General features: G+C 44.6%; 2 protein-coding genes and 1 long non-coding RNA gene across 4 annotated transcripts in view; 1 reads left to right on the plus strand and 2 right to left on the minus strand.

The window, feature by feature from the left end:
* Window positions 1–17,682, plus strand: part of LOC307201179 — an 820,028-nt gene extending 802,346 nt beyond the window's left edge. Inside the window, exon 2 of the long non-coding RNA XR_013832617.1 lies at window positions 14,839–17,682. This is a non-coding gene — a long non-coding RNA (uncharacterized lncRNA). The remainder of the gene's footprint in view (window positions 1–14,838) is intronic.
* On the minus strand, window positions 8,952–14,849 carry LOC307200925 (uncharacterized protein). Of its 2 annotated transcripts, XR_013832476.1 has the most exons (9): window positions 12,382–14,849; window positions 11,811–11,869; window positions 11,349–11,428; window positions 10,530–10,573; window positions 10,328–10,395; window positions 9,927–10,215; window positions 9,746–9,822; window positions 9,506–9,560; window positions 8,952–9,375 (listed from the first exon to the last, which is right to left on the minus strand). XR_013832476.1 is itself a non-coding variant. In XM_079949996.1 (8 exons), the coding sequence occupies exons 1-8, from the start codon at window positions 12,485–12,487 to the stop codon at window positions 9,364–9,366; spliced, it is 894 nt and encodes a 297-aa protein (XP_079806122.1). In that variant the 5' UTR covers window positions 12,488–14,849; the 3' UTR covers window positions 8,952–9,363. The 2 variants fall into 2 exon arrangements, 1 of the variants encoding a protein (XP_079806122.1); XM_079949996.1 differs by having other exon boundaries at window positions 9,746–10,215.
* TECRL (trans-2,3-enoyl-CoA reductase like) overlaps window positions 17,074–26,700 on the minus strand; it is a 56,671-nt gene continuing 47,044 nt past the window's right edge. Inside the window, exons 11-12 of the mRNA XM_079949924.1 lie at window positions 24,011–24,056; window positions 17,074–21,282 (exon numbers count right to left, since the gene is read on the minus strand). Of these exons, the coding sequence (XP_079806050.1) occupies window positions 21,155–21,282; window positions 24,011–24,056 (174 nt within the window). The 3' untranslated portion in view covers window positions 17,074–21,154. The remainder of the gene's footprint in view (window positions 21,283–24,010; window positions 24,057–26,700) is intronic.

The raw sequence follows: 26,700 nt of genomic DNA on the forward strand, positions 1-26,700 counted from the left end.
GACTATTTGTTTTTTTGGCCTCTAATCCTTCCTGTCATCTTTGCTAGCTGCAGATATTCCACCAGTAGGGTTTGTCAGTCTGCTATATTGGGTATTGTTGTATTTTTCCAATTTCTTGCTACTAAAATGCTGGCCGCTGTTATCCCGTACATGAACAATGTTCTTTTCGATTTCCCTATTTCTTTTGGCAGTATACTTAATAGGAATATTTCTGGCCTTTTTTTGAATGTAAATTTAAATAGTTTTTTAAGTTCTTCATATACACAGATGTCTGTACAATTCCACTACATATGCAGATAAGACCCAATTTCTCTGTTACATCTCCAACATATAGATGATCTATTTTTATACATTTTAGCAAGTTTTTCTGGGGTTTGTTTAGGGAAGTTTTTAATATTTGATGCTGTATTGTTTTTTAATATTTAGTTGGAAGCCAACCAGAGTGGCTGGGGAAACCCAGCCAGATGTGCAGGCTATAGATAATAAATTATTATTATTATTATTATTATATCATTATTATTATTATTATTTAGTGAGAGCACGCCAGCAGATTTAACATTGCAAAACATGCAGCAAAGAAAAGCATGGAAATATAGGTTGCAATACCTATAAAATATGTCCGAATGAGTCCCAAAATGTCCCCGTTTAAAAAGCTCTTTCTAAGCTATCCCATTTCCTTAGCACAGAAACAGACCACAGGTTTAGTAAGTCATCTTATGGTTTACATACAAAACTCTTCAAAGGTCAGATTCATGTGCTTTTCCATACAGCAGTCAGAAAAGATGCACAAGCAGTCAAAATGTTGTTTAATTACAGAGGGTAAAAGGTCCTAAACCATTGGTATAGGGGGGAAATATGCTAGTTTCAGACTCCATTTTGGTCTGTAATAAGAGACTGGTTGAAGCCATGTGCTCAGAGCTCCTTATATACTGAAATCCACATGACGAGTGAGAGATAGAAAAGGCTTGGCGAGTCATTTCCTCCCAAGGTGGGAAGTGATGACATAGACTACACCTGGCAGGACAGCCTACTCTATGGTTTAACCCACTCATGCACTAATTGGATTCAAACATGCTAAGGTTATACCTGACCCGAATCCCACAGGTTGTTAGGATGGCATGTTCAATTTTTCGCCAGCCTCCACTAGCAGAAAGGAATGACTTTGTTGAGGTGAGGGGGCTCCATGTGGTGGGCAGGAAGCTGTCATTTGGCTCCATGTGGTGGGCAGGAAGCTCTCATTTGGGGGCAGATTGCTGGAGGCTTCAGATCTGCAGGACACAAAATCCCCTCAATATACAACCCGCCTCCAGCTCTCAACCTCCCTTGCCCCAGCTAGGATTGCTTTGCCCATTGGATCAGCCTCTCACATGAGCTCTCTAGGTTTCAGATGAGAAACAGAGATGCAGGGACAAAGAAAAACAACAAAGAAAAATTATGGATCAATGCATTCTAATGTAAAATGTGATTTAAAGAGATTTCGCGCTTACACCAAACTTCCTTTCTCCCATGGCACCTCCGTTCTCTGCTGAATGCAGTTCTTTGCAGTTCACATTTAAGGTGACTTGAATGTGTTTTTAAAATGACCCTCCTCAGCAGCTTTTATGCCGTTAGCAGCTGGAAGCATCTTGGTCTCTGAATGCCATTTTTGCTGCTTCTCTATATTCTCAACATAGTACACAGGCAACATGTGACAAACCCTGCCCTGCCCTGACCAATACAAACCATTCTTTACAGGCTCAAAAATAATCCAATCTGGGTATATTTATTAATTTATTTAAAAATAGACTGCACATCAAGTCTTCAGCCTTAGTTGACTTGCTTTTTATTGGCCGTGTCTTCTGTACAGCACTGCTTGTCAGCTTTTGATATATCTTTCTTCTGGTGCTGTGATTCTTGAGAGCGAGTGATTTGTCCACATTTTGATCAGGTATTCTCTGCTCTACTTTTCATTCCACATTTTCTTTTTCTGAAGCAATGGCTGTTGCAGAAGAGTGGCTGGTGAAAGAAAGAAAGAAAGAAAGAAAGAAAGAAAGAAAGAAAGAAAGAAAGAAAGAAAGAAAAGAAAGAAAGAAAGAAAGAAAAGAAAGAAAGAAGTTTATTGCTTTTGATACCAATGACAATGCTCTTACTTCATACTACTATTACTTCAGTAATAGTTGCAAGGCAGGTATAAGAATTAAGCTATATTAAGAAAAAGCTTAATAATGATAAAAGTGTGTAATGGCAATAAGTTATATGAAATCGAAATATGGAATAGACGGGAGGTTGGGTCTTTAGTGTTAAGACCAATTTATGTCTTATTGTTTGTTAAGAAAATTCAGTATCTATTGTTATTCCTGTGTGTAATTTGGTATATGTGTTTTCTCTTTTTTCTTTTCTTTCTGTATCAATAATAATAATAAAAGACAATGCTGTCCTCCTGGACCAGCCCCGGAGAATGGTTATCAGGAGCACTGTCCAGTCCTAAATCTAGGACCAAGTCCACAAAGTGGCATTAGCAGAGTGCTTTGGGGGCCCCTGGCAGCTACATTTTGGGATACAGGGTGCTATCTTATCTCCAATGCCATTTAATATCTATATCAGGGCTAGGCAACCCAAGGCCCAGGGGCCAGATGCGTCCCAATCGTCTTCTCAATCCGGCCCACGGACGGTCTGGGAATCAGCGTGTTTTTACATGAGTATAATGTGTCCTTTTATTTAAAATGCATCTCTGGGTTATTTGTGGGGCATAGGAATGTGTTCTTTTTTTATTTCAAAATATAGTCCAGCCCATCACATGGTTTGAGGGACGGTGGACTGGCCCACAGCTGAAAAAGGTTGCTGACCCCTAATCTATATGAAGCCGCTGGGAGCAGTCATTAGGAGTTTGAGGGCAAGCTGTCATCAGTACACAGATTTCTCCATAACATCTGAACTGGGAGAGGCCATGCAGTCCACAAACCATTGCTAGGATGCAGTAATGAGATGGATGGGGTGGGGTGGGGAATAAGCTGAACTTGAATCCTGGCAAGACGGAGACACTGTGGGTGAATTGGTTTCCATAGCTGAGAAATTGGTAAATTGCAACTGGAGGCACGCGGGGCATGCTTCCGCTGACTATACTCTGTGGGTGGCACCAAAGGAAGCTTGGGGGCAAAGCTGTTGCTGCCACTGCCAACTCAGCCTGGAGAAGATGTGAGCAAGAGGCAACATGGTAGAATGCACAGGGGGTGGGGAAGTGTTGGCGGGAGGGTGATTTTAAGTGTGTTGGGGGACCGAGTCGTCTCTGGATTTGCACCACTGGGATGTTGGAGAGTATGATATAACACCTTTGCTCAGAGACCTGCACTGGTTGTAGATTTGCAACAAGGACAAGATGGTGGTGCACTATTAATAATAATAAATAATAATAATTTCATTATTTATACCCCGCCCATCAGGATGGGTTTCCCCAGGCACTCTGGGCGGCTCCCAACAGAATATTAAAAACACAATAAAACATCAAACATTAAAAACTTAACTAAACAGGGCTGCCTTCAGGTGTCTTCTAAAAGTCAGATAGTTGTTTATTTCCTTACTTCCCTTATAATTTTAAACTTTTATATAGTTCTTTTTAACAGTTTTTGCTGATAGTTTCATTGTCTTATTCCATTTGAACACCACTTTGAGAGTGCCCCCCCCCCAAACAAGAAGGATATAAATTTAAATTCATAAGGTGGGGCTGTGTCCTTGGTGAGTGAGGAACATCTACATGCAGCCGCTGGGAGAGATCATCAGGGGGTTTGGGCTGGGTGTTCATCAGTATGTGGATGATATCCAGCTCTACCTCTCTTTTAAATCAGAACCAGTGAAGGCGGTGAAGGTCCTGTGCGAGTGTCTGGAGGCGGCTTTTAGGATGGATGGCGGCTAACAGATTGAGGTTGAATCCTGACAAGACAGAAGTACTATTTTGGGGGGACAGGAGGCGGGCAGGTGTGGAGGATTCCCTGGTCCTGAATGGGGTAACTGTGCCCCTGAAGGACCAGGTGCACAGCCTGGGAGTCATTTTGGACTCACAGCTGTCCATGGAGGCACAGGTCAAATCTGTATCCAGGGCAGCTGTTTACCAGCTCCATCTGGTACGTAGGCTGAGACCCTATCTGCCTGCAGACTGTCTCGCCAGAGTGGTGTATGCTCTGGTTATCTCCTGCTTGGACTACTGCAGTGCGCTCTACATGGGGCTACCTTTGAAGGTGACCTGGAAACTACAACTAATCCAGAATGCGGCAGCTAGACTGGTGACTGGGAGCAGCCGCCGAGACCATATAGCACCGGTCTTGAAAGACCTACATTGGCTTCCAGTACGTTTCCGAGCACAATTCAAAGTGTTGGTGCTGACCTTTAAAGCCCTAAATGGCCTCGGTCCAGTATATCTGAAGGAGGGTCTCCACCCCCATTGTTCTACCCAGACACTGAGGTCCAGCACCGAGGGCCTTCTGGCGGTTCCCTCACTGCAAGAAGTCAAGTTACAGGGAACCAGGCAGAGGGCCTTCTCGGTAGTGGCACCCTCCCTGTGGAATGCCCTCCCACCAGATGTCAAATAGAAAAACAACTACCAGACTTTTAGAAGACATCTGAAGGCAGCCCTGTTTAGGGAAGCTTTTAATGTTTGATGTATTACAGTATTTTAATATATTTTTTGGAAGCTGCCCAGAGTGGCTGGGGAGGCCCAGCCAGATGGACGGGGTATAAGTAATAAATTATTATTATTATTATTATTATTATTATTATTATTATTATTTCCAGGCCATGCAAAGACCGCATCTTGCATGCCTTTGCTAAAACAAAGATGAAAGCACGCACCTTACTTTGCTCTGGGTGGTTATTTTTTGAAACACCTTCTCCATGAACAGCACCAGAACTGCAGTATGGATTTCAGCCGGGTGGAATTCAATGCTACCCTTGATGATTACATGTATGTAAAGACTGACAGATGTGAAGGACACCATATTTATCTTATTCATCTTGGCACAAATTTCTTTGGCACTAAAGGCTGGCAAGCTTTCTCTGTCTCATGACAGATAAGACACAAGAAGGCCTTCCCACATGCATTGTTGTCATTATCGAATGCCAACTCAAATCAATTGTGAAACATTAGAAAGACACAATAAAAGGACAAGCCTAACTCTGCAACCATCTGTTCATTCTGCTGGGAGAATTTGCGATACAATAACACTACAGAATTAACCCCTTGGGTGTGCTTTTTGTTATAAACTCAAATGACAAAAAGCTGCTGTGAGGACTGCTCTCGTGGTTAAACTTACATAGTCAAGTGACTCGGGAGGATGAATGTGTTGGCAAAGACAAAATGAAGAATCATCCAACAAGACAGAAGTAGTGAGGAAAAGAAAGAAGGCAGATCTGAACAGCAGTTCAAACTGTTCTTGATGGATTGTACAATCAAAGCTTGGTTCTCAAACGGCTTAGTTGATGAACAAATCAGCTCCCGAACGGCAAAAACCCAGAAGTAATTGTTCCCGTTTTCAAAGGTTTTCAAAGGTTTTTTGGTAGCCGAACATCCAATGTGACTTCCAATTGAGTGCAGGAAGCTCCTACAGCCAATCAGAAGCCACACCTTGGTTTTCGAATGGTTTCAGGTGTCAAACGGACTTCCGGAACAGTTTAAGTTCGAGAACCAAGGTTCCACTGTATTCTCCTTGAAGAATTTGGGATTGTACCTGGACCCAGGTTTGTTCCTGGATACATAGGTGGCAGCTGTGGCCAATAATCTTTTTCTCCATTTTCATCTTAAAATGTGGCCATTTCTAGGAAAAAACAGTCTTGCCCCATTTTCAATTTGGTCTGGGGTTGGGTTCAGATAAGGCTCAACTACTCAGGAAAATTCCTGTTCTCGTGAGCATTTGTGGCCCAGAGGCTGGCACTGCTTCAAAGAGGACATGTCTTCTGCCTTCCCTGGTTGCACCACCTCTCCCTGGAGAAGTTTGCAAGGCCTGCCTCCTTCCCAGAAATCCTTTGCTGCAACCCAAAACTCTTCCTCATCTTCCACAGGTTGAAAAGAAGCACCCTCTGGGTCTTCTTCTTCATCTTTAGATCAAAATCCAAGGGTTCAGAGAGGACCATGAACTGAGGATTCCAAATCAATCCATTTGCAATTGGTTTTCTTTCCTGGCTAGTGTAGATGTCCCCATTACATGGGGTTGGACTTCCATTTCTAAAACACTATGATTCTTCCATTCTAAGTTACTTTAATGCACTCCCAAAGATGCTGCAAATAATCTTTAAATTTCTTCCAATCTTCTTCCACCAACTCTTCTCCCAGGTCTCGGATTCTGCCAGTCATTTCCGCTAATTCCATATAGTCCATCACCTTCATCTGCCACTCTTCCAGGGTGGGTAAATCTTGTGTCTTCCAATACTTTGCAATAAGTATTCTTGCTGCCGTTGTTGCATACATAAAGAAAGTTCTATCCTTCTTTAGCACCAATTGGCCGACCATGCCCAGGAGAAAGGCCTCTGGTTTCTTCAAGAAGGTATACTTAAATACCTTTTTCATTTCATTATAGATCATCTCCCAGAAAGCCTTAATCTTTGGGCACGTCCACCAAAGGTGAAAGAATGTACCTTCAGTCTCTTTACATTTCCAACATTTATTATCGGGCAAATGGTATATTTTTGCCAGCTTGACTGGTGTCATGTACTACCTATAGATCATTTTCATAATATTCTCTCTTAAGGCATTACATGCCGTGAATTTCATACCGGTGGTCCACAACTGTTCCCAGTCAGCAAACATGATATTATGACCAATATCTTGTGCCCATTTAATCATAGCTGATTTAACCGTTTCATCCTGAGTATGACCTACCGATTTTCTTTTACTTTCTGATCTCTGCTTTCTCTCTGGGGATAGTTCATTGTTTCATTGCCAAGCCTTCCCCTGATTTATTAATGTTGTTTCAATTTCTCTTTCATTACCTTCTTTTATGTAAACTGACTTTTAATCTCTAATCTAAAGGGGTTTTTTTGTTTCTCAGAGCCTATGGCACTTTCCAATTATATACTGCTTTTAATCTTCTGGGGGTTTTAAAAAGAAAAAGAAAAAATCATTAATTATAATGTAAATGTAAGCTTTCCAATTGCTTTGAAAAAACAACAACCCCTGAACATGGGATTCTCCAGCGTTTGCAGTTTCCAGTGTAATGAAATTGCAGCTGTTCCAGCAGACACAGTAATTTTGTTGAGAGCAACATGCTGCTATTCTGCTTCTTTAAATATTTAAAATCACTTTGCAACTATTTCCACAAAGTACACAAGCAAAAAGCAATTGAGCAAAAATAGCAATCATTAAGTCTGGAGATGCGCTAAGCGCAGCAGGTAACAAAAAGGATACAGATTCACACTTCTACTCTTCAGGAGCAAAGTCTGGGGTTACAGCTTTGGCAATCAACAAACAGATTTAAAAGGAAGATCAGACATGGGAGGGTTGAGGGGTGAAGGTGAGGACTGTGCCAACAAACTTCTTATGAAGTCAAAGAAAAGGAACTAAAGATGAGCTGAAAGTTCTCTCCCTTTCAGTGATTCTTTGGCAATGCCTGAATAAATATTCATCGCAGGCACATGTGCTAAACCCTGTCTCTGGTGCCAACCCCTTTACCTCAAATGATGAGACAAGAGACCAGAGTATGGGTTCAAATTGGCCACAACTTTATTGAACTTCAGAAGTGGGAAACTTGGCACAGGCCTTGGCAGGTAACCCTCTCAGCTCACCTGGCTGAGGATATGCAGGCAGATGAGGTCCAGTGAGAGGGGACTGCAAAGCGCAAACTTACACAGCATGCCCTTCAACCGACCTCGTCCCGGGAGTTTGACCTATATGCCGCTCCTCTAGGGCCAGGGACTCCTGGTTTTTGCCCTGTAATGGGCCCTCCAAGCACTGCCACATGGGGAGGGAGCATGAATGCATCCCCCCCAAACTTGATGTTAGACTAAAGGATACCTTGCCAAGGCCTAAAAACCGCCAAAGTTGTGACAAAATGCTACTGGGAAGGCGAAACCTGCTCATGCAGGGAAAATTCCTTCCCGGTTCTGAATACAGCAACCATCTTAAGACCGCAGCAACGCCCGCTGACTTGGAACGCAAAATATTAGCCTGTGAGGAAAGAATCACTAAATTGAAGATCTCTGACCTAGGATGAAATTACGGAGGCAAGAAATTATTAATTTGAGGGAGGGTGGGTGGGTGATCCTGGAAGGAAGAACGGCAAAAGAGGCTTGAGCCCAGAAGTCAGCCTCTTTTCTTTTGGCCTTAGGCCCGCCCCCAGCTGGCTGTTCATTGTCCTCCCTGGCCGAGGGCGGGTCAAAGGCCGGCTCAAGCAGGTGGGTGGCACCTGCCCAGGTGAGCCCTGCTCGCTGTCACAAACCCCGCCTACCTGTGGGGAAGGGAGGGTGAATATTGTTGCCTTTTCTTGATCTTCACAGGCTTCATTTGCCCTTTGTGACAAATGATGCCCCCCCTCCAGGAGTTCAGGGGCCCTCTCCCTTCAGAGATATCCTCCAATCCACGTAGGGTGATGATGAGAAAATTGACAAGCTGGCAAAACTAAGACACTTATCTCCATGGACAATTACAGTGCAGGGCATTGTGTTCTAGATTGCGCCAGTTTGGTATGTGATTCCTTGCATAATCCAGTCTGGAGTTGCATTCTATATGTGGCTCATTGCTCCCCCATAACAGCAACCCTTGTGGTTAATTTAATTTTAAAAATACCCACTTACAATGCATTTGTACTGACAGTAAACACAGAACAAAAGTAATATATTTAAGCATTTAATGTGCCTTGTTTTTATCAAAGTAGGTGAGAGATTGAGTGTATCAAAACAACTACTGTACAACTACTGCTTATATGGTTTACTTGAACCCACAGGGACACAGTAAGAAACATTTCCATGAACAGAAGGATGGAGGATGTGCGCATTATAAGAAACCAAGTTTGTGTTCAACCAAAATGTGAGGATCTCCCATTCTTTCACTCTGTGCCGGGTTGTTCAGAATATCCTCAAAACCGATGCAGTCACAGTTGCCTTTCCAGATATCCAGGGACAAGTTAGAACTAGGAAGTAAGATGCTGGACCTGCTTCGCTGCTTGGAATTAGCAGTGCATGCAGCCCCGGAATATTTCTCAGAGTAGAAAAATTCATCTTATCTTGATTTAGCAACAACAACAACAAAATTATCCAGTGTGTCCAAAGGATGAACAGGGAAAAGTTCACTCTTCACATTTGTAAAGCCTCTATTTATTACATCACAGCTTTCAAATGCTTCAGCAGCTGACAAATCAGAAACCGGAATACAGTCCTTCAGCTGAGATCCATCCACTCTGGAATTCAGTCCTCAAGCTGTGGTTTTTTTATAAAAAAGGGGGGAGAAGGACAGTGGTCAAAGACAATGGGAGCTGTAGTGAAGCAACCCCTGTAGGAAGACCCCCAGCCTTCTCCCCGCCCCCTGCAAAGGTTCCCTTCCTCTTACCTGGTCTTTTTGGGGGAGGTTTGGGCAGCAGCCACAGTGGTGCACGATCGAGATCCTGCAAGAAAGAAGGGATCTTTGAAGCACTGCTTCTTGGGCTCAAATCCTGTTGGCTGCTTTCGCAGTGGCATCTGGGTGGCCCCTGGGAGAAGAGGAGGCTGGACCAGATGGGCCCTTGGCCTGATCCTGCAGGCCCTCCTTGTGTGTTTCCTAAGGCCCCCCTCCTCCCCACTGTCCCATTACCTCAGGGGCAAGAGGCTGTCATCTGGGCTCCAGTCCCTCCAGGAATGCGGTGGTTCCACAGCTGAACTTCTCCCTCGCTGCAAAACAAACGGAGACATCATCAGGCGCCTGGCTCCCAGCCACGCTAGCCCCAGTCTGGGGCAGGAGGGTGGGGGACCTGGGAGGGGGCATTTCCACTTACCTGATCTTAGAAGGGCTCCCCACTTCTCCACCATTCGGGCGTCCGACCGGCCTAGCACAGAAGCAACAGCCAAAGTCTCCTCCCTCTCAGAAATCACCCGAGAAGCTGTTTTAATGGGAGGAAACTTTGGCTGCTGCTTCTGTGCCAAACTGGGCCGGGATGGAGCCATGCCCGTACGGAGGAGGGGCAGTGGGGACGCGCTGCGAGGGACGACAGCCGGGAACCGCCGGGATGTCTGGTTCTTCATCCTGGGAGCCGGATCTGGAGCCTCATCCCTGGAGGCGTGGCCCTGTGGAGGAAGAAGGACATCACATGAGAATGGAAGCCACAGATGGGAGAGTGTTTCTAGGACTCCCAAAAGATGTTTCACAAGGATCCCTTCATTCCCTCTGCCCTCGTACCTGATGTTCGCCACGTCTCTCCAGGGATTTGGCCAGAATAAAATACTTATTGGGGAAAGGCTCCCACACTGCAGAGAAAAAAGAAAGATGAGCAGGCGCCTGGCTCCCTGCCATGCTAGACCCAATCTGGGGCATGAGGGTGGGGGACAAGGGAAGGAAGCATTCCTAGAATATGGGGCACTCTGTTGGCATTTCCACTTACCTGAGCTGGGAGCCTTTCCCCCTTTGTTCTGGCCGGCCTCTCGCCTAAGGAAGAAACAAACTCAGTTAGTATGATTGGTTAGAGGCGTTCCAGATAAATATATAGGTAATAACAGGTATCTCTTTTATTTTAAGTTTTTTTATGGTAACTGAGACCACCAGTTGAGGTTGGCTAGAACCTCGGGAAGGACATTTGCATGGGATACAGAAATTAGAGAATAAGATGAGCTAAGAAGGCAAGGAGAGCCACTTCATCCCCTGGTCCAGTTCCATGTCTGCTTCTGACTGAAGGAAGGAATAACGGGGGGGGGGGGAGGGACAGGGAGAATTCTGGGATTGATCTCCACCAGAGCCAGGTTACCCAATGGACAGAGCAGGCACCAGTTTATGGGCCAGGAAACAATGGATCAGAATAAATACTGTTTGTTTTGCCTATTAATTATTGTTGGTTGGTAAAATAAAAAATGTATCGGGATATGATTTGCGAGGAGCCCAGGGATATTTTGACTGCCTAGGGGCCTCCACAGATTTTAATCTGGAACTGTGCCCAACCAAGGGCCAACTTTGGGCTCTCAGATGTCAAATGTGCCCTGTAGGCAGAGCCATAGCTGGGTGATCTTGCGCCCCTGGAGAACCGTCCAGATCACGCCCCCTAGCCACGGACAAATGAGCTCTTCTTTCTGCCTCTCCTCCAACCCTCCACCCTTTCAATTCACCCTCTATCAAAAACCTTTTCTTATGAGGCAATAGCCCAGTGTGAGTGCACCGGCCATGCCATCCTCAGACTGCCCCACCCCTGCCACAGAAGGGCACAGCATACCTGCAGATGTTGGTTTTGGACGTGGCACCACTGGGCTGCTGCTTGGCCAGAGCCCTGACTGGCACTTCCAAACCAAGGGCCTGCAAAGGAAGAAGGCCATTTTACTCTCCTGCCATAGGCATCCGCTCTAGGGGACAGGGGTCCCATGGGCCCTCCCCAAAGATTTTCTTCTGGGGCAGATCGCCCTCCATATTGTCTCTCCCCCCAGCCACATCAGGGGGCGGCCAGCCAGCGGAGGGACATAGGGGGCAGGTGGGAGGGCCTGGGGGGGCGAGGCCCAGACCCACCTGCCAGCCCCACTGAAGAGGCGCCTCCTGAGGCCGGAGGAACATCACCCAGCAATTGTTTTATTGATTTATTATGCTGTAAACCGCTTTGAAATTTTTATTTAAAATATAAAGCGGTATAGAAATATAAATAAATAAATATGTGGGAAATGGATTCCCCATGGAATTAACATACCACGATTTCCGGTGCTTCCTGGCGCCACAGCCGCTGCATTGGCCTTCCTGCCTGAGACCCTGTGAGACAGAAAGGAAAATAAAAACAGAGGAAGTTACCAACCAGTAATTCACAACAAAAAATATCATCTGGGGACCACAGCTGAGGACCTGCCAAGCTATCAACATCTGTGGACAAGGCAAGCCTGGGAGCCAAGCCACATGCATCAGTGATGGGTGATGCTAATAATAATAATAATAATAATAATAATAATAATGCCACTCATCTCCTCTGGGCCATCTATCTTCAGAACTCATTTGATCGTCAGAGTGATGATAAACTCTCTCAAGTCTCTCACCATCATCCGACAGGCATCCCTCTTGCAGGGCAATATAAGGCTTGCTTGCAAAGCAGCACTTTGTGACATCAGCTGGCAAACAGGGGCCAGGCTGCTGGGTTGTCAGGCAGATGAATTAAGAAAAATACAATCAAGGAAGGGATGCCAAGGGGCATCTAATCCAACCCCCGACAGTGCCAGGATCCTGCCCACAGCCAGCCCTGGCTGAGCTCCAAACTTCGACCATCTCCTTACCAGCCAGATGCACTGACCCCTTGCAATTCTGCCTGGGCTGGAGAAAGGGGAACGAGAAACGATTTGCTCTCTTTCCCTCAGGACATGGATATGAGAGCCACACCATGCAGCCCTCTCAATATCTCAAGGGCCGTCACAGGGAGGAGGGAGGAAGCTTGTTTTCTCCTGCTCCAGAAGCTCTTGGGACCTGAAGCCATGTCTTCAAGCTACAAAAAGGAGATTACGACTCAACTTCAGGAAAAGCTTTCTGACAGCAAGAGCTGCTTGACAGTGGGGAAAAATCCCCCAGGAGGCAGTAGACTCTCCTTCCTTGGAGGAACGCAGAGAGAATAAATGCCATGGTGCATCAGCTGCAGCACAACTGGACACCTTCACCTGCCCCCAAACACATCTCACCCGTATCAGTATCTGCAAGCTTCTAACAGTTTGACTTCGCCCCAAAAGATGCCATCCTCTATTGTCTCCCGAGACAGACAGATGCCAACAGCCACGATGTTCTGAACAAGATCAAGTTCAGCCCTCCTCTGATGGCTTCATGACATAAAGCTTACAAGTGCTTTTAGGGGATACTTGGTTCTGCCAAATATTTATACTGTTTATCTTAAAACATAGGTGAAGGTAAAGGGACCCCTGACAGTTAAGTCCAGTTGGAAGGACTCTGAGGCTGTGGCGCTCATCTTGCTTTACTGGCCGAGGGAGCCGGTGTTTGTCCGCAGACAGTTTTTCCAGGTCATGTGCCCAGCATGACTAAGCCACTTCTGGCGAACCAGAGCAGTGCACGGAAACGCCGTTTACCTTCCTGCCAGAGCGGTACCTATTTATCTACTTGCACTTTGACGTGCTTTTGAACTGCTAGGTTGGCAGGAGCTGGGACCGAGCAACGGGAGCTCACCCCGTTGCGGGGATTCGAACCGCTGACCTTCTGATCGGCAAGCCCTAGGCTCTGTGGTTTAGACCACAATGCCACCCACGTCCCATCTTAAAACATACCAGCAAATTAAATGCACTTCCGAAGATATTATACGATTGCAATAAAATATCTTCTTTCAGTTTGTCCTCCTGACCCCAACTTTTTTCCTTTTTTTTTTTTTTTTTGCCTACTTGGCATTAGCATAATAAATGAGTACCTTCATTGATCTGTACATCAGTATTTCCAGGAGAGAACTTCTGCAGGAATGTCATCAGTTACTCCCTCCCCTTTTAAAATCTTGCAAGGTTTTTCTCTACCACAACTATGTTCAGCGAGTGACATCCAGTGGCTGCCAGCTTCTATGACACTTAAACATAGATCTAATTTATTGAGTTCCATATTAATGCATCCATTTCCCTCTCAAGGCAACCTAGCTAAATGTTTGTCATCATTAATATCGCATGGAATTGCAACATATAGGACTTACCAGGGGAATAGTACCTTCATTCTGTCATTTAGTTATTATATAGTGTTTTACACTTTTATATCTTACCTGTCAAGCCATCTATATCCCAGACCGTTGGAATAAAGCAATAAAACCAAACAGCAAAATAATAACTAGACAACAGAGAATAAAACAGCAGATAGCAGCATAAAAACACAATAGGAGTTAAAATTGTTTTAAAAATAGGAGGAAGAAAGTTCTTCATCTGGTGCTTGAGAGGGCACGACCTCACAGAATCATAGAATTGTAGAGGGAACTCTGAGTGTCATCTAGTCCAACCCCTGCAATGCAGGAATCTCAATAAATGGCTCCCCCTCCAGTTTGATACCATAGTGGACCCTGCTTAGCTTTGCAAATGTGCTGGCAGTTTTTATTGCTGCACCTGGCACCAGGTAAGTTTCCTTGAGCAGGGCATTCATAAACCAGCATGACAGCCAACAAACTACACCCTGCAGTTGTTACCTGCTTCACCACAGATGATGAGGGAACCTGAAGGCATGCCAAAAATCACCTGAACTGACATTGGAATGGAAATAGACATTCCTTCAGGTGCCCAGGTCCCCAGGTCCCCAGCCATACAGGGCTATGAAGGTAGCAGGTGTTCCTGGTGACTGGTCCCAGTTAACAGCCTGCCAGCTGTAGTTTGAGCTAAATGTAGTTTGTGTCTTTTTTATTATTTGAAAAAAAAATAATAATAAACATACAACAAAAAGCAATCCAAGATGCAAATATTGAAATTACTCTGAATCTCCTGACTCCGCCCCCCCCCCGCATCCCTTCCATGGGTCCTACTGATAATATTTACAACTGCATACAGTGGTACCTCCGGTTACAGATACTTCAGGTTACAGGCACTTCAGGTTACAGACTCCACTAACCCAGAAATAGTACCTCAGGTTAAAAATTTTGCTTCAGGATGAAAACAGAAATCGTGCGGTGGCGGCAGCGGGAGGCCCCATTAGCTAAAGTGGTACCTCAGGTTAAGAACAGTTTCAGGTTAAGAACGGACCTCCAGAATGAGTTACTAAGTTCTTAACCTGAGGTATCACTGTATCAATGTTTATCCTTCCAAATCATCTACACTTTCCATTGCTTTACAAGTGTGATTAAAATCCTGCTGATGTTTTAACCTGCTTACAATGGTCTTGTAAATAAATTAACAACTTTTCCCATTCTTTTTTAAAAGTTCTTGTCTTCTTGATTTCTGAGCTTCCCAGTTAATTTTGCCATTTCAGCATAGTCCATCAACCTGGTTTGCCATTCTTCTCTGGCTGGGGTTATTTCTTCCTTCTGTCTCTGGGCTAATAGCATCTGTATACCTGTAATAAAGTCTTCGTGGTTTTTTTTTTTTTAACAAAAGTTATTAATATAGTTTTTGAACAGAGTCCAAAGGTTACCCAATATGCAACATAGCCCAAGTAAATGTTACCAAAGCAAAAATAGGCCACTCCATAGAAACATCTTGAGCCTATGGTCACTCCTGCTCTATGAAAATAACTTTAAAGGGGCTGCAACCCTGTTGTCTATATCAGCAGCGGAGCAAGCTGATAGGGCGCCTGGGGCGGCATATGTGCCCTGTGCCCAGAGGCGGGACCAGCTGCACGCAGGGGTGGGGCCAGTCACTGGCGGGGCGGGGCAAGCCAGGGCAGGATGGTCCACAGGGCTTCCGAGGCGTCTGCCTGCCTCCTCCCACTCAGCTGCCCTACAGCTGGGGTGGGGAGGAGGCAGCAGGCAGATTGTTTGGGGCAGCGTGGAGCCTGCGGGTGCCCAAGCCACTCCGTCAGTCCCAGGAGAGATGTGTGGCTCAGAAGAAGAAGAGTTTGTATTTGATATCCTGCTTTATCACTACCCAAAGGAGTCTCAAAGCCAGTGTGGTGTAGTGGTTAAGAGTGGTAGATTCGTAATCTGGTGAACCGGGTTCGCGTCTCCACTCCTCCACATGCAGCTGCTGGGTGACCTTGGGTTAGTCACACTTCTTGAAGTCTCTCAGCCTCACTCACCTCACAGAGTGTTTGTTGTGGGGGAGGAAGGGAAGGGAGATTGTTAGCCGCTTTGAGACTCCTTTGGGTAGTGATAAAGCGGGATATCAAATCCAAACTCTTCTCTTCTTCTTCTCTTCTAACAATCTCCTTTCCCTTCCTCCCCCACAACAAACACTCTATGAGGTGAGTGGGGCTGAGAGACTTCAGAGAAGTGTGACTGGCCCAAGGTCACCCAGCAGCTGCATGTGGAGGAACGGGGAAGCGAACCCGGTTCACCAGATTACAAGTCCACTGCTCTTAATCACTATACCATACTGGCTCTCAGTGGTGACACCTGGGGAGGCCCGCCCCATCACATACTCCTTCCTCTGCCCCTGGTCTATATGTGTATATCACTAGAAGCAGAGAGTTGGGTTGGGATCTTTAAACTAAGGGCTCACCCAGACTTGCGCTTCACAGGCCTGAGTGGTTTCCCGCTTGTCTCTCAATTTCCAGGCATGGGTCCAAGCAGTCTGGTCTGGTCCTTGCCCCTCTGGGAAAATCCGCTCTTCAGTGATGAATCAGAGCAAACGTCAATCCAGAGAAAACCTGTCTGACATTTGCTCCGATTCAACAGTAAAGATCGGGTTTCCTCACGGTGTTTTACATTCAAGCAGTGTACTTGTTTTATAAAATAGATGAATTTAATTAATTAATAAAGTGTGTGCTGCTGATCCAATACAAATCCACCACTAACAGACTTATGTTATGTCAGATTGTACGCCATTTTATACTGGAAATATACAGTGGTGCCTTGCAAGACGAAAAGAATCCGTTCCACGAGTCTCTTCGTCTAGTGGTTTTTTTATCTTGCGAAGCAAGCCCATTAGCGGCTTAGTGGATTAGCGCTATTAGCGGCTTAGCGGCTTTTAGCGGCTTTTAGCGGCTTAGCGGATAAGCGGATAAGCGGATAAGCGGATAAGCGGATAAGCGGCTTAGCGGCTTAGAAAAAGGGGGGGAAAGGGGGGGAGTCGGAAAAACTCGCAAGACATTTTCGTCTTGCGAAGCAAGCCAATAGGGAAATTCGTTTTGCGAAGCGCCTCCAAAATGGAAAACCCTTTCGTCTAGCGGGTTTTTCGTCTTGCGAGGCGTTCGTCTTGCGGGGCACCACTGTACTAGACCTTTGGCACCAGTTTCAATTGGGCCCACAAGGCCGTTTTCCACAAACCACACTCAGCTGCCCCTCCACATACACACCTGATGTCACAATGTACTGTCAGGTGTGAGGCAGGTAGACAGACAGACAGGTGGATCAGTTGCAGTGTTATCTGTTTGTTTATTATTTATAAAAGCATATCAATAGTACTGTAACGTGAAATATCAGGGAGGTGCGCAATGTAATACAGATCTGTGTGGATTCACATTGTGCACAAGGTTAGGAAGGAATTAGTTTTTGTAAACAGATTTTGTTCATCCTATCCATTGAAATACAGTGGTACCTCAGGCTACATATGCTTCAGGTTACATATGCCTCAGGTTACAGACTCCGCTCACCCAGAAATAGTGCTTCAGGTTAAGAACTTTGCTTCAGGATGAGAACAGAAATCATGCTATGGCAGCACAGCAGCAGCAGGAGGCCTCATTAGCTAAAGTAGTGCTTCAGGTTAAGAACAGTTTCAGGTTAAGAACACAGCTCCGGAATGAATTAAGTACTTAACTCGAGGTACCACTGTAAAAGTGGTGTGTTTTGTTTGTGTGTGTGTGTGTGTGTGTGTGTGTGTGTGTAGTTTATAAATTTTAGCCACTAGAGGGTACTGTTACCTTACTTGTCTTTCAGTTGGAATGGAAGTTAGTTATTTAGGTTTTAAAACTGTTGTTACCTTCCTTCCTTCCTTCCTTCCTTCCTTCCTTTCTTTTTTTAAAAAGTGCAATAACAGCAGAACAGTTTAAAACAATGAACTCAGACAGCAGCAGCATTTCTAGATCTCAGAAGGTCTGGGAACTTCATGATCTCTCCTACCCTCCAATAAGATGATCTAAGAGGCTTGCAGTCTGTTGTTCTCTTCACAGAGAACCGTTTGCTGCTGCTTTCGGGTGCTGAAAGCCAAACCTCTTGACTCGTATGACATCTCTCCATAACTACAATTGTTTTCTCAGCTATTCAGTCTAGGAGATCACTGTTTAGGGAAGTTTTTAATATTTAATGCTGTATTGTTTTTAACACTTGATTGGGAGCCGCCCAGAGTGGCTGGGGAAACTCAGCCAGATGGGCGGGGTATAAAATACTACTACTACTACTACTACTAATAATAACTCTAGAAATAACAGTTTCCTTAAGCAAGAACATTGACTTGTATCCAGTTGAAGTCATTTTGACAACTCGTCATGCGTAACACTTTTGGGAGAGGAACGCAGATACTGATGGATATCTTCCATGCATGTCAAAATATTTAAGAATGCATGTTGCACACAGCTTTCAAAAAATAGCATTTTTTATTTAAAACTCCCATACAATTTAAAGAATAAGTACTGTAATAAAGAAAATAATGAATATGTTATTGATACAATTGAACTATATTTGATTGAGTCTCGATACATTTGAAAATAAAAAGTTTTACTTAGTCTGCTAAGTTTAAACTAATTTAATCCATCCATTTCCTGTCATCTAATTCCGTAATAACCTAGGAACAGAAGCATATTTAATCACAGTTACCATTTAATTACTAATTCAGACAATGGCTTTTGTATCTGCTCATTCAATCAAGAGTTACCTAATCAGAAGAGGCAAATTAATTCCAAACCCCGAAAGAATAAGAAGCTTGTAATCCATTCAAGCAAGGTTCTTATATGAACCTTAGCTTGTTTCTGGTGGACAGTAAACAAAATAATTGCATGGACACATTGCCGTGTTTAGAACATGAAAAAAATATGTATTTGCAGCTGTGAAGCTCAGTGACTATGTTTTAAAGCAACATGTATCCTGACCTAAAGCATGTTACAAGTAAGTTCAAGAGAGTGCAATGGGATTCATCTCCTAAGCAGGGTGATATCAAATTCTAGCCTTAGCTTTGTTGGTTTAAGCTGAAGAGTTATTACACTGGTATCAGAAAGCCCCGTGCAGGCCTAGTGCCATGCACTACACAAGCAAACTAAAACCTGATTTTGTGTGTGTCATACAAATCTGCCTGTGTTCTTGGTTTATTTCTAGATTTGTGCTTACGATTTGTTTGAAACAAAAAACTAGAACCTGGTCTGCATGTGAGATTCTATCCACATAACACCGGACTTGGAAGACCTACATTGGCTTCCAGTGCGTTTCCAAGAACAATTCAAAGTGTTGGTGCTGAACTTTAAAGCCCAAAACAAGGTGCCCTTCGACAAGGTGCCCCATGATATTCTTGTAAAGAAGCTGGTAAAATGCGGACTTGACTATGCTATACAAAGGTTGCATCCCTACACATACTTTCTTAGGCAACGAAACTTAACTTCCGAGTAGGGGTGCAAGAGAAATTCACCCAGCACTTTCATAAAACTTAGGGAAGTGCTGGGTGAGATCCCATGGACAGTAATACTAAAAGGAAAGGGAGTTCATGATGGCTTGGAGTTTGCAATGAGACGGAAACATGGAAGGTGCCTAAAGAAGCCAGGGTGGCTATCTAAAGAACTTTTAACTGAGTTAAGATTAAAAAAGGATGTGTACAAAAAAATGGAAAAGGGGGGAAACCACCAAAGAAGAATTCAAACAAATAGCCAGCATGTGTAGACACAAAGTCAGAAAAGCTAAAGCACAGAATGAACTCAGGCTTGCTAGAGAGGTTAAAAGCAACAAAAAAGGCTTTTATGGGTACGTTCGTAGCAAAAGGAAGAACAAAGAAACAGTGGGGTCACTCAGAGGAGAAGATGGTGAAATGCAAACAGGGGACACAGAAAGGGCTGAACTCCTCAATGCCTTCTTTGCCTCAGTCTTCTCCGATAAAGAAAACAATGCCCGACCTGAAGAATTTGGAGCAAATGATTCAGCAGAGGAAACACAGCCCAGAATAACTAAGGAGATAGTACAAGAATACTTGGCTAGTTTAGATGTATTCAAGTCTCCAGGGCCAGATGAACTGCATCCAAGAGTATTAAAAGAACTGGCAGATGTGATCTCAGAACCACTGGCAGTCATCTTTGAGAATCCCTGGAGAACAGGCAAAGTCCCAGCAGACTGGAGGAGGGCAAATGTTGTCCCTATTTTCAAAAAGGGGAAAAGAGAGGACCCAAATAATTACCGCCTAGTCAGTCTGACATCAATACCAGGGAAGATTCTGGAGCAGATCATTAAGCAGTCTGTGAGCACCTAGAAAGGAATGCTGTGATCACCAATGGTCAGCATGGATTTCTGAAAAATAAGTCATGTCAGACTAACCTGATCTCGTTTTTTGACAGAATTACAAGCCTGGTAGATAAAGGGAACGCAGTGGATGTAGCCTACCTTGATTTCAGCAAGGCATTTGACAAGGTGCCCCATGATATTCTTGTAAAGAAGCTGGTAAAATGTGGTCTTGACTATGCTACCACTCAGTGGATTTGGCAGGGGGTTGAACTCGATGGCCCTTATGGTCTATTCCAACTCTATGATTCTATGATTCCTAAATGGCCTCGGCCCAGTATACCTGAAGGAGCATCTCCACCCCCATCGTTCAACACTGAGGTCCAGCTCTGAGGGCCTTCTGGCGGTTCCCTCCCTGCGAGAAGTGAAGCTACAGGGAACCAGGGAGAGGGCCTTCTTGGTAGTGGTGCCCACTCTGGGGAATGCCCTCCCATCAGATGTCAAGGAAATAAACAACTATCTGACTTTTAGAAGACATCTGAAGGCAGCCCTGTTTGGTGTTTTGTTCTGTTTTAATCTGTTGGGAGCCACCCAGAGTGGCTGGAGAAACCCAGCCAGATGGGAAGGTATATTATTATTATTATTATTATTATTAGTCCAACGTGGCACCTGCAGATGGGGGAGGGATCCACCGGGGGACCAGGGTCCTTTTTTTACAATTAATGTTACACACAAAGAAGCCCACAGTGTCATGCCATTGGCACATTATGTCCAGTGTTATAAATTCCTACCAGCAGTGGCTCCAGGGGCAGAAACCGTCTACCGTCTAACCTGCTCCCGACGACTCTTTGGAGCTGGAGATGGGAAAGACGGACCACGTGACATTTTGTATGTATAGCACATGCTCTCTGTTAACTTAAAATAGTGCTTTGGATCCTGGACCCAATATTTGCATTTCACTTAAACAAAAAACTTAAATGTAGGTGTGTCTGAAAGCATCCTATTCCATAACTAAACAAATCAAATTTCTGTTGTTGTTGTTTTACTTTTCGTGCTGGATCTTCACAGGCCGTTTCTGCTTGCATTTACAGTATAAATGGAATCATGGCTCTTTTTCTCCACCTGTACGTAGCACACTTCTTTAGGTAAAGTTGATGCTTCTTTCGGGCCCATTGAGCCATCTGGATAGCCATTAGTAACGCAAAAACTCCAACTGAAGAGAGAGGAAAGAAAAAGACTACTGATCTCCAGGTATTGACAGTGGCATGTCAGAAGAATCATTTCCTACTTAACCACATAATGAAGAAGACACAAAACATAACAAATTTGTTTTAAGCATATGACCAAGTCTTGCCCTTCTCTATCTGTGCAGGAATAGCTTCTGGAGGGGGTGTAAAACTTCTTCTTTTTTTAATTGAGTCCAGCAGCTGCAGATTATCTTCCTTCTTCCTCATGAGTGAGGTTTAGAGATGGGAGGAAGACTCCTGCTGCCAGACATGATCTCCCTTGTTCTGTTTGGGATTCAATTCAGGTCATATCCTACTTTGAGGGGAGTCCTTAACCACAACTTCCTGGTTGAGACATTAGGGGATATGCTGAACCTGGGCATGTGAAGGAACAGCTTGGGTGAAGAAGACATCTGAAGGCAGCTCTGTATAGGGATTTTTAAAAATGTTTAATGCTTTATTATGCTTTTGAATTATGGTGCTGGAGGAGATTATTGAGAGTCCTGTGGACTGCAAGAAGATCCAACCCATCCATTCTGAAGGAAATCAGCCCTGAGTGCTCACTGGAAGGACAGATCCTGAAGCTGTGGCTCCAATACTTTGGCCATCTCATGAGAGGGAAAGACTCCCTGGAAAAGACCCTGATGTTGGGGTACAAGGAGAAGGGGACGACAGAGGACGAGATGGTTGGACAGTGTTCTCGAAGCTACTAACATAAGTTTGACCAAACTGTGGGAGGAATGCGAGACAGGAGTGCCTGGCATGCTCTGGTCCATGGGGTCACGAAGAGTCGGACACAACTAAATGACTAAACAACAACAACATCATCATCATCCCTTGCTTTTTCCTGTAGGACTAATTGCAGTCGTTAACAGTCGTTAACCGGTTTACCATACCCATTGAGTCAATTTCCCATCTCCTACTACACTTCTGAGAAAAAACCCCACCCTCCCACTATATAATAAGGGTCTGGTGACTTTTGTTTCAGTGCATCTGAAGAAGTGTGAGTGCACACGAAAGCTTATACCCAGAACAAACTTAGTTGGTCTCTAAGGGGCTACTGGACAATATTTTAATTTTTTAATTTATTTCAGCTGCGTCAGACCAACACAGCCCCCTACCTGAACCTACCCTATCTGTGCAGGAATAGCTTCTGGAGGGACTGTAAAACATTTTTTTTTTTTTAAATTGAGTCCAGCAGTTGCAGCTTTTCTTCCTTCTTCCTCATGAGTGAGGTTTAGAGATGGGAGTAAGACTCATGCTGTCAGACATGATCTCCCTTGTTCTGTTTGGGATTCAGTTCAGACTCATGGCCACCTCAGCTCCTTGGGGTTATAGCAGAATCTCTAGAGCCAAGGCGTAACCAGTCTTGGGTAGGGTGTCTTCCAGGGAAGCACACTGGGGTGCCCACTAGGATATGGCAACTTTGCTTGCTCCTAAAAAATGTGCTGGGGTCAGCTATGGAGTTCTTCCAAGGAAATGTTCATCCTGTTCTATCCACCAAAAATGTGGCAGAACAAAACTTGTGGCTTCCACCCATCTCTAAAATTAATTTACACCAGGGGTAGCCACTGTAATGCCCTTCAATGCAATGTGGACTCCAATTCCCATCAGCCTCAGTCAACATGGCCAATGGTCAGGGAAGGTGGGAAGGCAACACGTTGACTACCACTGATTTACATATGGATAGTGGGCATCATCCAAGCAAGATGAATATAATCCAGTCAAAGGTAAACATGTTCCTCTCCCACTTATTTCACTGGGAGTTCATTCCTAGTTCTCTACAACTGAAGTTAATAAAGGTTCTTAATCATCTGGATCAGGTACATTATCAGTGCTGCAAGTGCAATCTTAGCACAAGGAAACTAGAGGGGCATATTTTGAATTCCAGTATTAGCAGGGGCAAGCAGAAATACACAGCGGGGGGAAAATGTATTTCATAAAAGGGGTATGGGCTTTTTTATGAATTTGATAGGTTTATTAACAAAGATTTAGCTCAGGGGTCAGCAATTTTTTTCAGCAGGAGGCCAGTCCACTGTCCCTCAGACCACAAATAACCCAGAGATGCATTTTAAACAAAAGGACACATTCTACTCATGTAAAAACACGCTGATTCCTGGACTGTCCGCGGGCTGGATTTAGAAGGCGATTGGGCCCGATCCGGTCCCTGGGCCTTAGCTTGCCTACCCATGGTTTAGCTGATTGGTTAGTGGTGCCAATTTTAATCAGCAGGGCTGAAAGTTTGTTTCTTTTGCTTTCTGTTTCACAATCATGGTAGGGAAAGAAAAAGAAAATATTACACAATTCCATTCTTTCATACAACATTTGAAAACTTCTGTCCATTACAGTTCAAGTTATGCTGCATGATCTTCCTTCCAATGTCTCAAAGGTTAAACAGAGACATGCTTTTTTAAGCATGGTAGAAGTGAGGTGGACGCACACCAAGCCTGTAAATAAATGTGCTTAAATGCAGTGCACTTCCATCACACTTAAATGTATATTGATAATATACAGCTATATTTAAATTCATTATTGAAAAGATGATCAACCACAAATAGTTGACTCAATTAGGATATGTAATACTTATAATTTCTACTTCAATTGCAGAAGTTAATTCTAAGCCACGCTGATCATTTTTCTCATCTAGAATGTTTTTTGGGTGATGGTGAACAAGCTTATTCAAAGATCCCAGCTGGAAACTATTTCTGCTCTTACCTGGCAATGTTTGTGTCATCACTGTAAAGCTCATCCAAGAGCCAATCTGTTGCAAATGAAAAAAAAAAAATCACAGTTCACTTAACAATAAACAGCGGTCTCTCTTATACAAAGTCTTGCCAACCCTTGACTCCAGCAGTGCCAGCCCTTCCATTTTGAAAACATAGGTAATTCCCCCAAGTAAATATATATATATATATATATATATATATATATATATATATATATGTAAAAAGGTAAATGACCCCTGGATGGTTAAGTCCAGTCAAAGGCGACTATGGGGTTGCGGAGCTCATCTCGCTTTCAGGCCGAGGGAGCCGGCGTTTGTCCACAGGCAGCTTTCCAGGTCATGTGGCCAGCATGATTAAGCCACTTCTGGCACAATGGAACATGTGATGGAAACCAAGGTGCACGGAAATGCCGTTTACCTTCCTGCCGCAGCGGTACCTATTTATCTACTTGCACTGGTGTGCTTTCAAATTACTAGGTTGGCAGAAGCTGGGACAGAGCAACGGGGGCTCACCTTGTCATGAGGATTCGAATTGCCAACCTTCTGATCGGCAAGCCGCGTCCCAAGTAGCAATTTCCCCCGAGTAGCAAAGCACTGGTAGGTGAGTGGACACAAGGGTGACAAAATATGCATCGCAGGTGGGAGGAGACTTGGAGTGGAGCTGGATTCTGCTAGAACTATTGTTACAAAGGCAGACCCAGGAAGGTTAAGGGTCCAGTTTGTGAAAATGGATTTCAAAGCTTTACTCAAGAAACCAGGTTGCTGTTCTCCTTAGCATCCTTGCTGGAACCACAAATTAGCTGTGGCCTTATGAAGGCAAACCATGCACATTACCAAAGAGCTTCAACAGAGCTGGCTGGATCAGGCCAATGACCCATCTAATACAGCAATAACAACAACAACAACAACAACAACAACAACAACAATAATTATAATAATAATAATTTATTTATACCCCGCCCTTCCCGGTTCAAAAACCGGGCTCAGGGCGGCTAACAACAAATTTAAAACACTTTAAAACACATAATTATAAAACCAGCATGAAATACAGTATAAAAAATGAATAACAACAAAATTCAAAAATAAAAAATCAATTACCGTATTTTTCGCTCTATAAGACACACTTTTCCCCCTTCAAAAATTAAGGGGAAATGTGCGTGCATCTTATGGAGCAAATGCAGGCTCCTTGTCTTCAGCGATAGCTACGGGAAGCCTCTGAAGCGCAGAGGGATAGCTTCCTCCATGCTCCAGAGACTTCACGTTGCTTTCGCTGAAGCCACCTGAAGCCCGCAGAGTGCAGCGGGAACTCCCGCTGAGCTCCGGAGGCTTCAGGCAGCTATCCGCAAGCCTTTGGAGTGCAGCAGGAGTTCCCGCTGTTCTCCGAAGGCTTGCAGATAGCTGCCTGAAGCCTGGAGAGTGAGAGGGGTTGGTGCACAACGATCCATCTTGCTCTCCAAGCTTCACTTCGCTGGAGAGGCGCTGCACAGTTTTCCCTCTCTGCGCAGCGCCCCTTCAGCGAAGTGGGAGGAGAAATGGAAGGGTCTCTGTTTCTCCTGCTGCTTCACTGAAGGGGCACTGAGCAGAGAGGGGGAGAATTTTTTCTCTCCTGTTCTCCCCCTCCTATGGTCCGGTGCGTCCTATAGAGTGAAAAATATGGTAGATAATCCCCAGGGCTAGCTGACTGAATTGGTTCTACTTGGGCCAGCGAGGAAGCCAGGGGAGAATTAGCTGTAGGGTCTCAGAGCGAGTAATCTTCATAAAAGGGGAGGGGGAAGGAAGAGAAGGGAAATAAAAGATCAGGCAGAATTCAAATTAAAGGCTAGGCGGAATAGTTCTGTCTTACAGGGCTGACGGAAGGAGGTTAAATCATGAAGGGCCCTAGTCTCATGCGACAGAGCATTCCACCAGGTCGGAGCCATCACTGAAAAGGCCCTGGCCCTGGTGGAGGATAGTCTGACTTCCTTAGGGCCCAGGACCTCTAAACTATGGTTATTCATGGACCTTTAGGTCCTCTGCGGGCCATACCAGGAGAGGCGGTCCCGTAGATTATGTTCTTACAGTAGCCAAGCACATGCTTGTGGGAAACCAAAATGCAGGACCTGAGCACAAGAACATTTGCCTCTCCTGTGGTTTAAAGCAAGTGGAATTCAAAAGCATTGCTGCCTCCATCTGTGGAAGAAGAGTATAGCCATCCTGGCTTGTAGCCATTGATAGCCGTCTCCTCCATGAATTTGTCTAATACTCTTTTAAAGCCATCAAAGTTGGTGGCCATCCTTGGCCCCGTGGGGGAAGTGAGTTCCATAGTTTACCCATATGCTGTGTGAAGAAGTACTTTGCTTTATCTGCCCTGAATCTTCCAACAGATTCAGGACAAAACTTATAAACCATCTGTGACGTTAACATATATGAGAGAGTGCTGGAGGTGAAATAGTTAAACAGGTTACCCAATCAGAACCCAGGGGGTGGAGTCAGAGGGACTATAAAACCAGCTCTGGGAGGGGCAAAAGGGGGAGTTCGTTGGGAGTTGGGTGGTTGGTTGGAGTGGGAGTGAATTGGGAAAGAGTCTGTGGGTAGGTTGAGTTAGTGTAGCGAAATAAGCTGAGTCAGGAACAGTTAGGGGCTAGGAAGACAAGGAAATATCTGAGAGGTGGTTTAGTGAGTGAGAGCAGGTAGCGGAAGT

This window comes from Podarcis cretensis, assembly GCF_951804945.1.
Source record: "Podarcis cretensis genome assembly, chromosome: 13".
NCBI lineage: Eukaryota > Metazoa > Chordata > Lepidosauria > Squamata > Lacertidae > Podarcis > Podarcis cretensis.

Excerpts from the sequence above, each read along its gene's own strand:
- LOC307200925 (XM_079949996.1), bottom strand. The coding sequence starts at position 12,487 with ATGGTGTGGCTCTCATATCCATGTCCTGAGGGAAAGAGAGCAAATCGT. Across the intron at positions 11,429-11,810 it reads AGGAAGCACCGGAAATCGTG|GCCCTTGGTTTGGAAGTGCC; the intron begins GTATGTTAATTC and ends CTTCCTTTGCAG. Across the intron at positions 10,574-11,348 it reads TCCAAAACCAACATCTGCAG|GCGAGAGGCCGGCCAGAACA; the intron begins GTATGCTGTGCC and ends TTTCTTCCTTAG.